At 43.0% G+C, this 18,767-nt stretch overlaps 1 protein-coding gene across 2 annotated transcripts in view; it reads left to right on the top strand.

Moving 5' to 3' along the window:
• Positions 1–18,767, top strand: part of LOC126108612 (uncharacterized) — a 62,391-nt gene that overhangs the window by 27,054 nt on the left and 16,570 nt on the right. Inside the window, exon 3 of one of the 2 annotated variants that reach the window (XM_049913915.1) lies at positions 12,134–12,710. In XM_049913915.1, the coding sequence (XP_049769872.1) occupies positions 12,134–12,710 (577 nt within the window). Of the gene's footprint in view, positions 1–12,130; positions 12,711–18,767 lie in introns of both variants that reach the window. The other variant, XM_049913914.1, reaches the window with a different exon arrangement.

Below are 18,767 nucleotides of genomic sequence, written 5' to 3'. Positions count from 1 at the left end.
GTACCTTCCTGTGGTCAGTAGGTCAGGTGCTGAAGTGTGGATGCATAGAGGCGAAAAGAAAGTTTGTAGCGACACGGGTAGTCCACTTTGAGGTATAATTACGATGGTGCAGTACGTAAAATACATAAAAATCTAGACATGGTTCCTAAATACTTAAATGCCTATACAAGTAAAGTTAATCCTATTAATCTTCAAATTCTGTGTCAGAAATCTTTAACATTGTGTCAGAAAAATCTGGTAACAAACAGAGGTAATATGTATACAGCAGAGACATCCGTCGTTATTCAGGAATGAGACCAGATATTATAGATAAATCCTAGAGATTTAATAAAATGCATACAACAGTATAGTGTTCACTGACGAATGAAAGGCGTAGACTGATGCAATCGCCTGATGTGTGCTGACCCCCCCCCCCTCCCCCCCCCAGGTGCAGAAACCCCAAAGGAGGAACGTAAGAGAAGAATTGTGAGTGCATTTTGAGCATCGAGGAACACGATCTGTAGTCTCCAGACAGACTTGCATAGAGAGCAAAACAACTCTCCAGCCTTGATTCCGCGGCGACCAAATTGTTTTGACATGGAATACGACGATCGTGGTGCACTATAGATCGACGTTCGCAGTAGGGAGTAGTGTATCACCTCTCCTGTAGGTGTGGCGGCCGTAGGGACACATAAGAGAATAACATTTAATGACTAAGCACTGTCAGTTGTGTGTGGATATTCGTACAAAGTGACATAACCACCTAAATGTTTGACAGAACACAACATATAATCGTTCTGAATGTGGTTACAAATGTGTGAAAGGAAAAGCTAACAGGCAATGCACGAAAGATGAGTACGTGTGTATGCAGTGATTCTGTACACCTGTTTCAATATTGCCTACGTGTACAAGGGAAGTCCATGGTGTAAGCTGTTCTGAATCAGCAGCTTAAATGTCCAAACCCCACCTTTATTAACCGTTTACCGACAGGTAGACGCGAGTGCATATTTCGTCCAAGCAACCCCTTTCCATGGTCGTAGACTTCGCGCACGGCTCAGCTCCAGAAACAGGTGTTCCTCCAGCAGCAGTGCGTGTCTGCGGCCAATCACGCACTGAAGACAGTTGACGGTGATCACGGTCAGCGACAGGACATACATAAAGCACGCCAGTGGCGAGACGCAATCAATACCTTCACTGCACGATAACAACGGGGAAGTTGGTTGGTTGGTTTTTGTGGGAGGAGACCAGACAGCGAGGTCATCGGTCTCATCGGATTAGGGGCGGATGGGGAAGGAAGTCGGCCGTGCCCTTTGAAAGGAACCATCCCGGCATTTGCCTGGAGCGATTTAGGGAAATCACGGAAAACCTAAATCAGGATGGCCGGACGCGGGATTGAACCGTCGTCCTCCCGAATGCGAGTCCAGTGTGCTAACCACTGCGCCACCTCGCTCGGTACAACGGGGAAGTCATTGATGACAGTGCCACTGAAGCAGAGTTATTACACACGGTTTTCCGAAACTTCACCAAAGAAGACGAAGTAAATATTCCTGAATTCCAATAAATAACAACTGCCAAGATGATAAACATAGAAGTAGACGTCCAGGTTGTAGCAAAGCACCTTAAATTAATTAATAAATGCAAGGCTTCCGGTCCAGATTGTATAGCTGTCAGGTTCCCATCAGATTATGCTCTCTTTCACAGGGAGTTCCGTACAGAAAAGCTGGAAAATTGCTCAGGTCACACCAATACCCCAAAACGGAAGTAGGAGTAATCCGCTGAATTACAGGCCCATATCACTAACGTCGATTTCCAGTAGGGTTTTGGAACATATGTGTGTTCGAACATTATGAATTACCTCGAAGAAAACGATTTATTGACACATAGTCACCTTGCATTCTGACAATATTGTTCTTATGAAACACAACTACCTATTTATACTCATGAAGTAATGAGTAATGGGGGCAAGTGACAGGGGATGTCAAATTGATTCTATACTTTTAGATTTCCAGAAGACTTTCGGTAGCATTCCTCGTAAGTCTCTTCTAACCAAACTACATGCCTATGGCATATCTCCTCAGTTGTGCTACTCGTTTCTTGATTTCCTGTCAGAAAGGTAACAGTTCGTAGTAATAGACTGAAAGTCATCGAGTAAAACAGAAGTTATACCTGGCGTTCCCCAAGGAAGTGTTACAGGCCCTCTATTGTTTCTGATCTATATTAACGATTTAGGAGACAGTCCGAGTAGCCGTCTTTAGATTATTTGCAGATGATACTGTCATTTACCGTCTTGTAAAGTTATCAGATGACCAAAGCGAATTGCAAAATGATTTAGATAAGATAGCTGTATGGTGTGAAAAGTTACAATTGACCCTGAATAAAGAAGAGTGAAGTCATTTACATGAGTACTAAAAGAAATCCGCTAAATTTCGATTACGCGATAAGTCACACAAAACTCAAGTAAGGAAATTCAACTATATACTTAGTGATTAAAATTACAAATAACCTAAATTGGAACGATGACAAAGATAATGTTGTGAGTAGAGCAAACCAAAGACTGCCATTCATTGGCAGAACACGTAGAAGTTGCATCAGGTCTACTAAAGAGACTGCTTGCACCACGATTGTCCCCCCTGTTCTGGAGTATTGCTGTGTTGTGTGGGTTGGACATCAGGTGGAACTGACGGATAACATCGAAAAAGTTCATAAAAGGAAAGCTTGGTTTGTATTGTCGAGAAATAGGGGAGATAGTGTCACAGACGTGATACGTGAATTGGAGTGGCAATCGTTAAATCAAAGGCGTTTTTTGTTGCGACGGGATCTTCTCATGAAATTTCAGTCACCAGTTTTCTCCCCCGATTGCTAAAACATTCTGTTGGCGCCCACCTACATAGGGAGAAATTACACTCCTGGAAATTGAAATAAGAACACCGTGAATTCATTGTCCCAGGAAGGGGAAACTTTATTGACACATTCCTCGGGTCAGATACATCACATGATCACACTGACAGAACCACAGGCACATAGACACAGGCAACAGAGCATGCACAATGTCGGCACTAGTACAGTGTATATCCACCTTTCGCAGCAATGCAGGCTGCTATTCTCCCATGGAGACGATCGTAGAGATGCTGGATGTAGTCCTGTGGAACGGCTTGCCATGCCATTTCCACCTGGCGCCTCAGTTGGACCAGCGTTCGTGCTGGACGTGCAGACCGCGTCAGACGACGCTTCATCCAGTCCCAAACATGCTCAATGGGGGACAGATCCGGAGATCTTGCTGGCCAGAGTAGTTGACTTACACCTTCTAGAGCACGTTGGGTGGCACGGGATACATGCGGACGTGCATTGTCCTGTTGGAACAGCAAGTTCCCTTGCCGGTCTAGGAATGGTAGAACGATGGGTTCGATGACGGTTTGGATGTACCGTGCACTATTCAGTGTCCCCTCGACGATCACCAGTGGTGTACGGCCAGTGTAGGAGATCGCTCCCCACACCATGATGCCGGGTGTTGGCCCTGTGTGCCTCGGTCGTATGCAGTCCTGATTGTGGCGCTCACCTGCACGGCGCCAAACACGCATACGACCATCATTGGCACCAAGGCAGAAGCGACTCTCATCGCTGAAGACGACACGTCTCCATTCGTCCCTCCATTCACGCCTGTCGCGACACCACTGGAGGCGGGCTGCACGATGTTGGGGCGTGAGCGGAAGACAGCCTAACGGTGTGCGGGACCGTAGCCCAGCTTCATGGAGACGGTTGCGAATGGTCCTCGCCGATACCCCAGGAGCAACAGTGTCCCTAATTTGCTGGGAAGTGGCGGTGCGGTCCCCTACGGCACTGCGTAGGATCCTACAGTCTTGGCGTGCATCCGTGCGTCGCTGCGGTCCGGTCCCAGGTCGACGGGCACGTGCACCTTCCGCCGACCACTGGCGACAACATCGATGTACTGTGGAGACCTCACGCCCCACGTGTTGACCAATTCGGCGGTACGTCCACCCGGCCTCCCACATGCCCACTATACGCCCTCGCTCAAAGTCCGTCAACTGCACATACGGTTCACGTCCACGCTGTCGCGGCATGCTACCAGTGTTAAAGACTGCGATGAAGCTCCGTATGCCACGGCAAACTGGTTGACACTGACGGCGGCGGTGCACAAATGCTGTGCAGCTAGCGCCATTCGACGGCCAACACCGCGGTTCCTGGTGTGTCCGCTGTGCCGTGCGTGTGATCATTGCTTGTACAGCCCTCTCGCAGTGTCCGGAGCAAGTATGGTGGGTCTGACACACCGGTGTCAATGTGTTCTTTTTTCCATTTCCAGGAGTGTATCATCAAGATAAAATAAGATAATTCATGGCTTGCACAGAGAAATTTAAGTGCTCGTTTTTCCCCCGCGCCTTTCGAGAGTGGAACGGGAGAGAGACAGCTTGAAGGTGGTTCATTGAATCCTCTGCCAGGCAGTTTGTTGTGAGTAGCATAGTAATCACGCAAATTTTGATGAAGACATAGACCTTGCAGCAGCAAGAATTAACGACCAGCCCCATGCATCCTTCCATCGCCCATTTGTTCTAGGTTCCAGGCATCGCCATTGCAAGCCAGGTGGCTCCCTCCAAAAGGACCCACAGGAAGTGACACGATCTGCCTCCCTCACTCCTTGTGTTTCTTACGAACTACACCCTGGCTGTCAATTCTGTGAGCCTGTTTCAATGGTATCTGTATGCGATAGCTCTGTAGTTAACAAAGGAACACTATCCACGGAAATAAGACAGACAATGGTTGCGTCAAGGCTGCTCCTGCGACCACTGGGTAGTTGTGATAACCTGTTTTTCCAGCAGACTTATGGTCTCCTGTCCTGCACTCACAACACTACGTTCGTTTTTCATTTATAGTTGTGTCTTGCCTTCCAAAGTTGAAGAAAGTGTACATCCCTAAGGTGAATGATGTAAGAGCAAGACACTGGCGTATGTTTATGATTATATGGTTTATTAACGAAAGGCAAAACCTACGTTTCTAGCATTTGTAGACTTAGAGAAAGCTCTTGACTGTGTTGGCTGGCATACTCTCCTTCAAATTCTGAACCTGGCATGGGTCAAATACAGGGAGCGAAAGGCTATTTACAATTTGTACAGAAACCAGATGCCAGTTATAGGACTCTAGGGCATAAAAGGGAAACAGTGGTGACGAGGGGAGCGAGACAGGGTTGTAGCCTATCCCCGATGTCATTCAATCTATATATTGAGCAAGCAGTAAAGAAAACAAAAGAAAAATTCGGAGTAGGAATGAAAATCCATGGAGAAGAAATGAAAACTTTGAGGTTTGCCGATCACATTCTAATTCTGTCAGAGACAGCAAAGGACCTGAAAGAGCAGTTCAATGGAATTCACAGTGTCTTGAAGGAGGATATAAGATGAACCTCAAGAAAATCAAACCGAGGATAATGGAATGTAGTCGAATAAATCGGGTGATGCTGAGGGAATTAGATTAGGGAATGAGACACTTAAAGTAGTAAATTAGTTTGTAACTTGGGGAGCAAAATAACTGATGATGGTCGAGAGGATATAAAATGTACACTGGCGGTGGAGAGGAAAGCGTTTCTAAAGAAGAGAAATTTGTTAACATCGAGTACTGATTTAAGTGTCAGGGAGTCGTTTCTGAAAGTATTTGTACGGAATGTAGCCATGTATGGAGGTGAAACATGGTAATAAATATTTTAGACAAGAAGAGAATAGAACGGGTCGAAATGTGGTGCTACAGAAGAATGCTGAAGATAAGATATATAGATCACGTGACTAATGAGGAGGTACTGAATAGAATTGTTGAGAAGAGAAATTTGCGACACAACTTGACTAGAATAAGGGATCGGTTGGTAGGACATGTTCTCAGGCATCAAGGTATCACCAATACTCGTATAGTAGTTTGCGGTAGGTACTTGGAGATGAAGAAACTTGCTCAGGATAGAGTATTATGGAGAGCTGCATCAAAGCAGTCTCAGGACTGAAGACCACAACAACAACAGCAACATGTTTATGATGGAAATCAGGAATTTACGTTATTCATACCGGATGACAATTTTTGATCTACATGAAAAGAAGCCAGCGGCGGTGGTCTCGCGGTTCTAGGTGCTCACTCCGGAACCGCGCAACTGCTATGGTCGCATGTTCGAATCCTGCCTCGGGCATGGATGTGTGTGATTTCCTTAGGTTAGTTAGGTTTAAGTAGTTCTAACAAGGGAACATCTCCATCGCACCCCCCTCAGATTTAGTTATAAGTTGGCACAGTGGATAGGCCTTGAAAAACTGAACACAGATCGATCGAGAAAACAGGAAGAAGTTGCGTGGAACTATGAAAAAATAAGCAAAAGAAGCAAACTGGGTCGTTAGGCAATATTAAGTGCAATGGGAGGCGAGGAGCTCCGTGGTCCCGTGGTTAGCGTGAACAGCTGCGGAACGAGAGGTCCTTAGTTCAAATCTTCCCTCGACCGAAAATTTAACTTTTTATTTTCAGTTTATGTGAAAAACTCTTATGTTTTCATCACTTTTTTTGGAGTGATTATTACATCTACAAGAAAACCTAAATCGGGCAAGGTAGAAGAAACTTTTCACCCATTCGCCAAGTGTACTAGTTAGGTGGGTTGACAACATATTCCTGTCATGTGACGCACATGCAGTCACCAGTGTCGTATACAAAATATCAGACGTGTTTTCCTGTGGAGGAATCGGTTGACCTATGACCTTGCGATCAAATGTTTTCGGTTCCCATTGGAGAGGCACGTCCTTTCGTCAACTAATCACACGGTTTTGCGGTGCGGTCGCAAAACACAGACACTAAACTTATTACAGTGAACAGAGATGTCAATGAACGAACGGACAGAGCATAACTTTGCGAAAATAAAGAAAGCAAAATCTTCAGTGGAGTGCAGATTTGAACCAAGGACCTCTCGTTCCACAGCTGTTCATGCTAACCACAGGACAAACAGCGCTCCTCGCTTCACATTGCCCTTAATATTGCTTATCTTATGCATGGACGACCCAGTTTGTATATTTTGCTTATTTTTTCATAGTTCCACACAACTTCTTCCTGTTTTCTCGATTGATCTGTGTTCAGTTTTTCAAGGCCTATCCATTGTGCCAACTTATAACTAAATCTGAGGGGGGTGCGATGGGGATGTTCTCTTGTAAGCTCTAGGGGACTGATGACCACAGATGTTAAGTCCCATAGTGCTCAGAGCCATTTGAACCTTGAAAAGAAATCGTCATAGCTTCTGAGTGGTTGGCGTTATGACGTTCAAACTGTACGGTTAGCCGCGGGGCATGATTGTAATTGGTACGTGTATGCGCGCGCGCCTTTTTGTTGTCATCTGTTTGGGCGAGAAAACGTCACGGTACAGCGTACCTGGACATAGAGCGCTTGTGAAGGCCTGCTGTGCTAGCAATAACAGCCCAACTGCGGCTCAGAGCAAGTGTTGCGACCGAGTTCAAGCTGAAGACAACCGGTCCAAGTGTGCTAACGATCGAGAATATGATTCGCAAGTTTGAGAGACGGGTAGCGTTCGTGCTGACTGAGTTCGCAATGCCGGTCGTCGAAATAGGATGAAAACGCCTGAAAACACCAAGAAGGCGCTTGCATTGTTTCAAACTAGTCCCAGGAAATCGGTGAAACGAGCTGCATAACAGCTTTGAATCAACTGGAACACACTGAAAGAAATTGTTGTTGAAGACCCGCATTTCTTCCCATATAAAATTCAGACCTATCAGCCATTTTTAGGTCCCAGGGCCATTGGACAGCCGTTATGTTTCGCTCACACTATTGTCTACAGAATTGACGAACAGTACTTTGATGTGAACACAGTTTGGTTTAGCGGCTAAGCCCACTTCCAGTTGGGTGGATTCGTCAATAAGCGTAATTGGCGCATCTGGGGGACTGAGAGTCTACATGTGGCGGTCGAAAAGTCTCTTCACTCTCAACAGGAGACTGTGTGGTTTGCAATGTCCATTCACCGAATAATCGGTGGATATTCCTTTGGTGACTACGGAATGGTACGTGAAGGTGTTGAAAAATGATTTGATCCCAATTATCAAAAGTGCCAGTGATTTCGACGAGATGTGATTTGTGCAAGAATGGGCTCGACCCATATCGAAGCAGTAGAGCGTTTAATTTCCTCGATAAGCACTTTGGAGACTGCGTTCTGGCTCTGGGGCACTCAGATTCAAATGGCATGGGCCTCGATTGGATTCACTTTCAGAAAAAACAGCTGTGCCATGCTTACCTGTACATGTAAAACCACTCTCACTTTCTACCTATTCGTTGAATAGATTATGAATAATTGTTTATAGCACACTTCCTTGCTGGGCTCATTTCTGAACATGTGTAGAACCTGTGTAGAGCGCACTCCAATAAAAGTCCTTTCTTTTTGTATACAGCTTCCACAGAACATATCAGTGTCTGTGCATATTCCTACATTCTTCTATAACTCAAAGTTTATTTAGCCATTTTACATTATGAAACATTTTCTGCATACCTAAATAAGCTGTGTATTTACATTTTAAAATTAAGTTTAAAGATATTATTCCTCCTTCGATACTTTGGGTTTTCCTGAATCCAAACTGACTCTGATAATCTTATGTCAATTGTTCGAAGATTCGAATACAATGTAAGCTTTCATTTTATGAGGCACTTACAACTAAGCTAAGACTTCGGCAATTTTAGTATTTTAAGACATTCCTCCTTTTAGGATTAATATTATGATGTTTCTCTAGAATCTAAGGACAGTTTTCTCTCTTCATATATGTTACACTTAGGAGTATATAACACACTTCTGATTTCGATAACTCCGGGTTCGAGAAATTCAGCAGGAATGTTGTCTTTCCCTTGTGCTTTCTTGTTTCTCAGGATTCTTAGAGGTAGTTGATATAAAATAACTGCAATAAATAATAATCAATTAACATGTCATTTAAAGGATCAACCTGATCGTCTAATGTAGTAACTGGAACTGTGACTATCTTCAGCACTAATTATACCATGTAATAAAGAACTTATATCAAGAAAGATTAGTTATCAATACCACCTGGAACAATGTGGTAGCGTGAGATCAGTTATGAAATGATGGCAAATATGTTAGTTGAAAAGGTGGCATACTCTCCATAACTGGCCCTGACATATCGCCCTGCAGTAATAGCTTCCAATCATAGTACCAGAGTGCTACCAGATACTAGCTAGTACTTACATACACACACACCAAATCATCATCTTTACCGATTAACTGAACTTTACAAAGAAGAATATTTTCTTTGGTAATTTTGTTTCCCAAATGATGAAACATAAATTATACTCAGCTTTTGTAGACGCCTTATTAAACCTCAGACTAATGAGTCAATGACACAATTTGTACTTCTTATTTGTAACAACCATTTTTCATAGACTGATGTAGCCTTTCTCACTGCATTTACTACTCCTCAAAAACAAAAGTTAACTATCGGTCTGCACTGACGGTATACACTTGTTAGAAAACATGTTTCCTCTACACCACTTCTCTCTCTCATGACAGTTGCTTCACCCTCTCGCTGCAGCCTTACTTAATATGGATGAAGCTAAAATCCGCGCACTATACTTACTGCTTCTAAAGCACATGATTGCGGGAAACCTTACTTCTGGACTGTTAGAAATTGAATGATTTCAACTTGCCAATGCTTTTTGGATGAAGTGAGAAATGAAGAAATTTCTGGTCTATCTCAAGAACCTTTATGAGATATTTAAGCATACATGATTTATATGTCTCGATTTATCTATCATAGGTGCATGGTAAAAAGTACAAACTATTCTGTATAGCAGGAGGATTATGTGTGGAAGATGAGGTTCATACATTCATTTGACTAGCTCTATCTTCACCACATTGTGTCATTCGTTAATGCTATTATTTGAAAGTAAAAGTTAATTAATGGTAACCTATGTAGTAACTATTATACTTTTATGAAGCAGTAAGAATAAGAGCGACGTTTTTTTAAATAATTTAGTATTGTGATCGAAACACAGATAGACACATTTGTCTTTATCCCACACGAAATTTAATTTTATGCATTATGGGTGGGGGTAGGGGGTGTAACAATGCCACTACTGTACACAACGATGTGTGTTGTGATATTGGAGTATGTCAGAAGTTGCCATCCAGCTATGCCCGCCACCTTGATGTAATGTTTCTAGAAAGACATTCCAGACTGTGATAGCAGTTAGTTGATCCACTGTGGGTATCAGTTCCTGCAGAGAAACATGCTGGATTGGCGGTTATGGACAGTATGATACAGATTTCATGCGTAAAATATCATTTTTTTCTTAAATAACTTTAGAAATCGGAACTTTGTGTTGAATAAATTACGAATTCAGTACCTTCTGACGCTCTTAGTAATCTGATAGATCTCCATTTTGATATTCTGAGCAAATAATTGTAGAAAGAGACTAACGATAAGAGGTCTCTATTCCTTCTGGGGCTTTTTGTACTAGCAAATAGGAAAGTTTTAAGGGGAGATTTTGGTCCGAAAAATCGATTTTTCAAAATTATCATTTTGTTGATCTACACAGTTTAATCTATGTTGTGTGCGAATTTTATCATGATAGCAGCTTCAGAAATGCCTTTATACTGTTAAACTGATTAAATCTGCACTGCAGGCCACTCCCACCTCTCCCGACAATTGGGGAATTGGTGGCTTCAGCGGAATTTTTGTCAGTGTTGAAGCTATTTTCTTTCGATATCTTTGGCTGACATCTATATCTTTGCCTGAAAACTTGGTTTTATGTGGTTTATTTACGTTTTGACAATACTAACACATATTAGTAGGTGGAAAGTTGAATTCGCAAACCTTTATATGGAAGTCTAGATTTATGCATAATGGGTGGTGGAAAAATTGTGTTTAGCCGATGGAAGTTTCATGGAAATCGGTTCACCAACAAAAAAGAATAAGTAGCTAGAAATGAAGAATATAAGCTCTCAGCTTATCCACTGACCAAGCACCATTGCACAATCTGTGCCTGAAAGGCGATTGGTGTAAGTTAAACAACAGAAATGAGACGTATTTACATAAACACCGATAACGAGAACATGTTATGAATGCATTTAAACCCACATTCAGGTTTGTTGTAAAACCTTCTTTATTTAGGAAGTGTCTTCATGGAAAGACACAAAATGCAAATGAAAGCCTCAATTATTTAATTTGGATTAGATGCTCAAAAGGGACATTCTGTGGACTTGAAGTACTCAAAATAGGTGTCTATTATGCAGTTATATGTCACAATAACGGAAATAATGGCAGAATTGAAGTTCTGAAGAGTGTTGGTATATATCTTGATGTGTTTACAAGAAAAGCATTTTACACCATCGAGAAAGCTAACAGATCAGTGTCTTAGCTGCAAATGCAGGCCAGGCAGATTCGAAGAGAAACCTGAAGGATGAGGAATATCAGTACGGAGTATTTTAAAATTGAGGTAAGATTATTGCATGTTTAAATATGAGAAGATAAACTTTGAACATCATTTCCACTGTTTCACAATTTTTACGTTATTAGAAGCCTTTTCTCAAAAGGCTAATGCTTTGAAATTTTCGTGAACTGTTCGCCACGTACTGCTGTCTCCTCGGAACTAAAAAATTCGAGATCCTCCAAATACATTCGGGTTTTTAGATGATTATATGTAGAAAAAGTTAATTTTGTATGTGCAAGATTAAAAACTTTCTTAATGACACAGTTTGTGCCATAGATTAATAACTGCGATTCAATGGTCTTATAACCTTCTTAGAACACTACAATAAAAGTTTCAGATTAATTGCATGGTTAGAATATAAGTTATGGCTTTTTATAAGAAATCAATAAAAATTAAAAATTCAAATTAATTGCAAATTATTAATCCTGCTTATTTCAATATATTTTTCTGTTAAAACGCTGCTCATTTGCTTTATGCACGGAAAATTTTAGATTTCTACATTAATAAATGTGGGTGTAATGATTTTTTAAATAAACATTTTCTGTTACATACCTACTGAAACAGTTTTTTTAATGATTTGCATCTATTCGCTTGTGGCATCAGTCTGACACAGATTCGATTGTGGCTCATACAAGTATAGAGGGTACTGAATGAGGGCAAAGGACTGCTCAGTGACACCGTGTTCCAGAAGCCCTAACAGTGGGACGAGTTCACGAGGCTGAGGAGGCCACGGCCGTGGATCTGGGTGCTCTGCTGGACGCCGGGGACGGCGCTGTGGTGACTCTGCTGGCCGGGGACAACACGCAGCTGGTGGCGCACAGGGCTATCTTGGCCGCCAGGAGCGCCGTGTTTGCGGGCATGCTCCGTCGTCTCACCTTAGAGGCCAGCAGCAGCCAGCTCGCACTGTCCGACATAGAGGGCCCTGTGCTGCGCCAGGTGCTGGAACACCTCTACACCCTCCAGCCCCCACAGCTGCCCAGCATGGCGCCACAGCTGTTGGTCGCCGCTGACCAATACGGCTTGTCAGTACTGAAGGTGCAGTGCGAGCAACAGGTGGCCGCACAGCTGTCTGTCGAGACTGCATCAGCCACAGGTGTTCTCGCGATTAGGCACTCCGCTAACACGCTGAAGCAGGCTGCCGTCGCCTTCATAAAGGCCCACTTGCTCAGTGTGATGGCGACGCAGGGCTGGGATGAGGCTGTAGTCAACGACCCACAAACTTTTATGGAGTTGGTTCACCTGATTGCAGAGACACCGACAGACACCAGGTAAGTATGAGACAAGCTGCTCATCTATGTTACACAGCTCTAAGTGTGCGTACTGACAAGCCTACAATGTCCACCACTAAGTGTAATTAGATGTGCCTGCGTCGTAAAATACACTACTATTGATATTGAAACGACCCCTTAGAAAAATTATACATGACTGTGCTTAAACTGACACACAATATTTGTTTAGCGCAACGCAATCTGACTTTCAAAAATCCCTACAAAAGAATGGCCCTGACTAACATTAACCTATACCTTTCACAAATCACTTACCTCACAAAAATGTTCGTTACTGGAACTACTGCAATACAGCGAGCGCCACTACTGCCAGCTAAATAAAAGATTCAAACTACTGAAGGCACTAACTACTGATAGGCATAGTTAGCAAATAAAAGATTTTGATAGAGAACAAACAATGTATTTACCTCAATAGTGTTCAAAAGTCATAATGTATATAGCAGTTCATGATATCCAGTATTACAAATTTCAAAACTCCGCCATCTCTCTCCCCACATCCACCACTGTTGGCGGCTCACCTCCAACTGCGCAACGCTACGCGCTGTTAACAGCCAACTGCCCAACAATACAATGGCAGACAACAATGCAAACTAGCCACAGACTGCACACAGCACAGCCAGTGAGTTTCATACAGAGCGCTACGTGGCGTTACCAATATAAAAACCTAAACAGCCTACTTACAATATCTAGTTTCTTGTATACGCTATGTGATGAAAAGTATCTATACACCTGGCTGAAAATGACAAACAAGTTCGTGGCGCACTCTATCAGTAATGCAGGAATTCAATATGGTGTTGGCCCATCCTCAGCCTTCATAACAGCTGCTGGAAGGTTTCTTTGGGCCCATTTTTCATGGAGTTCACGGCGTTCCAAAACATCTCAAAGGTGTTCTATAGCATTCAGGTCAGGACTCTGTGCAAGCCAGTCGATTACAAAGACGTTATTCTGGTCTAACCAGTCTGACACAGCTCGTGTATTGTGAGCAGGTGCTCGATCGTTTTGAAAGATGCAATCGCCATCCATGAATTGCTCTTCAACAGTGGCAAAGGTTCTTAAAACATGAATATGGGAGTGTGGTGTGATATTGCCACGCAAAAGAACAAGGGGTGCAAGAGCCCTCCACGAAAAACACGACGACACCATAACACCACCGCCTCCGAATTCTACTGTTGGCGCGACACACACTGGCAGATGACGTTCACTGGGCATTCACCACAGCCACACCCTGCCATCGGGTCGCCACAATGTGTGCCGTGATTCGTCACACCACACAACGTTTTTTCCACCGTTCAATGGTCCAACGTTTATGCTCCTTACACTAAGCGAGGCGTGGTTCGGCATTAACCAGCGTGATGTGTGGCTTATGAGCAGCTGCTCGACCATGAAATACAAGTTTTGAAACCTCCCATATAACTGTCATAGTACTTGCAATGGATCCTGATGCAGCTTGGAATAACTGTGTGATGATCTGGATAGATGTCTGCCTGTTACACATTACCATCCTCTTCAGCTGTCGGCAGTCTCTGTCTGTCAAGAGACGAGGTTGGCCTGAACGTTTGTTGCTGTATATGTCCCTTCACGTATCGCATCGGAAATAGTGGACCTAGTTATGTTTAGGAGTGTGGAAATCTCTGGTGCAGACGTATGACACAAGTGACACCCAATCACCTGACCATATTCGAAGTCCGTGAGTTCTGCATAGCACCCCATTCTACTATCTCACGATGTCTAATGACTACTGAGGTCGTTTATATAGAGTATTTGGCAGTACAGTGCACCTGATATGAAAAACTCATGGTTTTGGAGGGTGTCTGGATACTTTTGATCACATCATGTAAGTAACGTATTTACAGCTACAAGTACGATGAGACTCCAGCTGTACAGTTCTCTGACGACATATCAGAATTTGTGTTGCAGTGGAGCTCGAGCTTAGGCTTGCCACTTTATGGGACAACTTGCCTCAACCACTTCGGCTATCCAAGCACGCTTCCAGACCTCCAAACTTCACCATGTGTCCACATCCTGCATTTGCACAAATGCTTTGATTCTCACTCAGAAGGAGACTTACTTATTATTGTCATGGTCTTTCCTAGACATGTAAAAATTTTCCAGTGTCTTTATTTGTTATGGAATATCCTCCATACATGCATGCATATCTGAGGGAACACACACTGCTATGACCGACAGGTGTATGAAATACAAGAAATGCATTCGCAACTGCTAATACAATGACACACCAAGTATACAATATAGGGTGAATCACTAGAAACTTGCAAATGATGTAAAAATAGAAAGCACAATTGATGTGTGGTTTCACAAAATTGATTAATAGTGAGGGACTCGTGTTATTCACTTACCAATAGATTGTAATAATACATAGAATGGGTTTGCTTGGTAAAAACATTCAATTCCTTAAAAGGAATAATGCCAGTGATACTAATCAACAAAAGGTAAGGTAAATTAGAATGTCGATGCTGCTTGGTGCAGGATTCTATGTGACTCAATTACGAAATATTGTATTTTGAAAAGTCCTCACGCTAAAACTTGTACCTGATGTCATCATCATCATCATCATCATCATCGTCATCATTGGGTTGTCTGCCTTGCAGCAGGTTTTAACTGCCTAGCCCTCCATGCTTCTCTGTCTGCTGCGTTTCTCTTCCTTCTTTGGTACCCACCTTGTGGCCTGCAAACATCATTCGGCATCTGAAACCTTCTTCTGCCCTTCCTTGTCTTTCCCAGAAGGAAACGTTCAGTTCTCTCTACTAGAAGGTAATCACTTCTTAGATTGTGGCCTATCTAGTTTAGTTTCCTGTCCTCCATCGCTAGCAGCATCCTTCGTTCTTCTCCAACTCTCCTCAGTATATCTGAATAATTCCTAACTTTATCAGTCCAGCTGATCTTCGTTCCACGCCATATCCACATTTCACAAGCTTTAATTCTCTTCTCATTCTGCTTTATCAAAGTCCACGTTTCTGCTCCATACAAGGCCATGCTCCATATTAAGCACTTAACCAGTCGCTTCCTTAATTCCTTGTTTAAACAACTAGTTAAGAGTCTTCTCTGCTTTTGAAAAGCCTCTTCCGCCCGACCCATTCTCACTTTGATATCTTGTTGTCAGTTCGTATCTTCTTTAATCCAAGTTCTCAAATACTTGAATGCTCTTACCTGTTCCATGATTTCTGACTCCAAATTAATTTTTACTTTTCTTTTCTTTAGGCGTATGGCAATGCTTTTGGTTTTCTTTTTATTAATTGTCATACCATACACTACAAAGACTTCATTCAGGTCATTTAGCACTTGAGTCAGCTTCTCTTGATTTTTTGCGAGGATCGCCATGTAATCTGCAAATCTTATACATTCAATATTTTGTCGACCTATCCTGACACCTCTTGTCAGCTTTCCAGTACTTCCTCCTGACAGATGTTAAATAAGATCGGCAAGAGACAAAAGCCCTGTCTAACAAATCTCCCAATCCTGTTGTCTCCAGACATCTCATTACCTATTCGTACCCGAGCTTTCTGATCCAGGTACAGATTTGCCATCAGTCTTCTCACATTCCACTTTACTTCCTTCTTTTTCTAAAGACCTAACAGCTTATCGAACTGCACTCTATCAAATGTCTTTTCAAGGTTTATGAAGACAGCATACACTTGTATGCTCTTTTCTGTGTATCTTTCGCCGATGGTTCTTAGAACCCCAATGGCATCTCGTGTTCGCCTTTCCCCTTACGAAACCATAGTGTTCTTCACCAAGTGTTTCTTGCAGTGTTCCATATAGCCTCCTATTCAGAATCCGAAGAACTACTTTTGCTACCTTCGGTATGAGGCTGATTGTCCCGTGGTCTTTACACTTTTTAGGATAATTAGTCTTTGGAATTGGGACTATTATACTTACGAGAAAGTCTTCTGCCCATTCACATTTGTCGTAGATGCACTTGCAGAGAGAGGTAAACTCATTTTTGCCTGTTTCTTTTAAACTCTTTAAGATTTCCGCCGGAACGTCATCTACACCGCATGCTGTGTTGTTTTCAAGTTCTCCCAGTGGCTTATTTGGCTCTGAACCTAGGATAAAATCTCCTTTTTGATTTCATTTACTCATTCTTCCTTCTCAATCTGCAGATCAGAGTGTCTGTGGTAGCACACAATAAAGAAAAGCAGAAGTTCATACAAGAGTTATGTGGATTCTGGCCAGCAACGAGGCAGTTGACCATCACAGGTTGGGTTCAAAAGCAGCACCAGCAACGGCAAAACACAGTTCCGGTCTGGTTTCAACGACCTTTCCATACATGCTAGCATTTCAGCGGAGATGTCCAAGAAGGGTTCAGTAATACGTCGCTGCATATCATCGACTGTAGTCTGTATGTCCCTGTAGACAGAGACTTTCTGCTTTCACACAGAAAAATGTCTACAGGCGTAAAATCTTGGGAATGGGACAGCCAAGGTACAGGTCCTCAGCGTCCAACCCGGGTTTTGGAAAGAATTCGTGAAGATATACTGCAGTAGTTCGTGCGCTATTGGTTGAACAGCCATCATGTTGGTACCACAGGTTCCTCCTAGTCTGCAGAGGAAGAGCAGAGCATCCATGGATGATGGCAGCTGTGATACTTGTTCGCATTCAGATTGGCGTATATGAAAAACGGACCTGTGAACTGGCAGTTCACTATCCCACTATATGTTTACGTTCCATGGATGCTGACGCTCCATCTGACGAAGCCGACAGCGATTGTCAACAGACCACAGGGTATGTGTCGATGATTTACTTGGCCATGTTTATTAACTGTGGCTTCATCACTGAAAAAGATACATGATACACCTGGAGTATTCTGTCTTAAGGCCCATGTATAGAAGGTAACACGTTTGTCATAATAATTTCCATTCAGTTCTTGATGGAGAGAGAGATGTGGTGGTAATGGAACATATGTCGAGGGACAATACGTACGACAATTGCCTGACCCATGCCACGTCCTCATGCGATTACACGGCAGCTAATCTGGAACATCAGGAAGCACATTAAATTGCCCCTCTTCTGTCGTCACTTTTTTTCTTTCTGTTACGTTGTCTATGTGTTACATTACCTCTTTCAGTTAATGAACTTGGAGGTTGATAAATAATTGCTAAGATGCAAATTAAATTCCTTTCGAACAGGCCACGAAAGCCCAACGGTACCGACCGGCCGCCGTGTCATCCTCATCCCACAGGCGTTACTGAATGCGGATATGGAGAGGTATGTGGTCAGCACACCACTGTCCCTGGCCGTATGTCAGTTTCCGAGACCGCAGCCGCTGCTTATCAATCAAGTAGCTCCTCAGTTTGCCTCACAAGGGTTGAGTGCACCCCGCTTGCCAACAGCTTTAGGCAGACTGCATGGTCACCCATCCAAGTGCTAGCCCAACCCGATAGCATTTATCTTCGGTGATCTGACCAGAACCGGTTTTACCACTGCGGCAAGGCCGTTGGCCCTAATTGCTGAGGTGGCTGATGTTTATTGGGATATCTCTCCACATACACTGTATGAGGGAGAAATGCATTCTTCCTACACTCTCCATACGTCATACAGATGCCGGCATTATCTGCATTGGTAAATCCCGTTATTCACTCACGACCTACTGCTTGGATTCTCAGACACTACCTCAATAGCAAGTCGAAATGCACTCAAGGTACACACAAGCACTCAGTAAGCAAACTCAACAACATTGTACCTAGCAACGAAGCAGGTTGAATATCACAAATAAATGTCAGTGTCGAAACTTTTCAGAATATTGTATCTCGAAAACGACTCGCACCATAATCCTCAACAAACACCAGTGACATCTGATTTGTTCTACTTCTAATTTGTTAATGTCAATAGGCGTTGATCTATTTCGAAAAGTGTAATTTTTCACTAATAATACACTTCCTAGTTACTAATACAATCTTTTGTATGGCTAACAATACGAGCCCCGCAGTTCCAATCCACTCTATGAGAGCAGCACATGAATAGCACTTCCAATATCCGCCATTCTTTTCAGTCGAAGTTTTAGGCGATTCATCCTGTATA

Source organism: Schistocerca cancellata, chromosome 11, assembly GCF_023864275.1.
Source record: "Schistocerca cancellata isolate TAMUIC-IGC-003103 chromosome 11, iqSchCanc2.1, whole genome shotgun sequence".
Lineage (NCBI taxonomy): Eukaryota > Metazoa > Arthropoda > Insecta > Orthoptera > Acrididae > Schistocerca > Schistocerca cancellata.
Note: the sequence above shows the minus strand (reverse complement) of the source record. Positions and strands in the feature narration are given on the sequence as shown.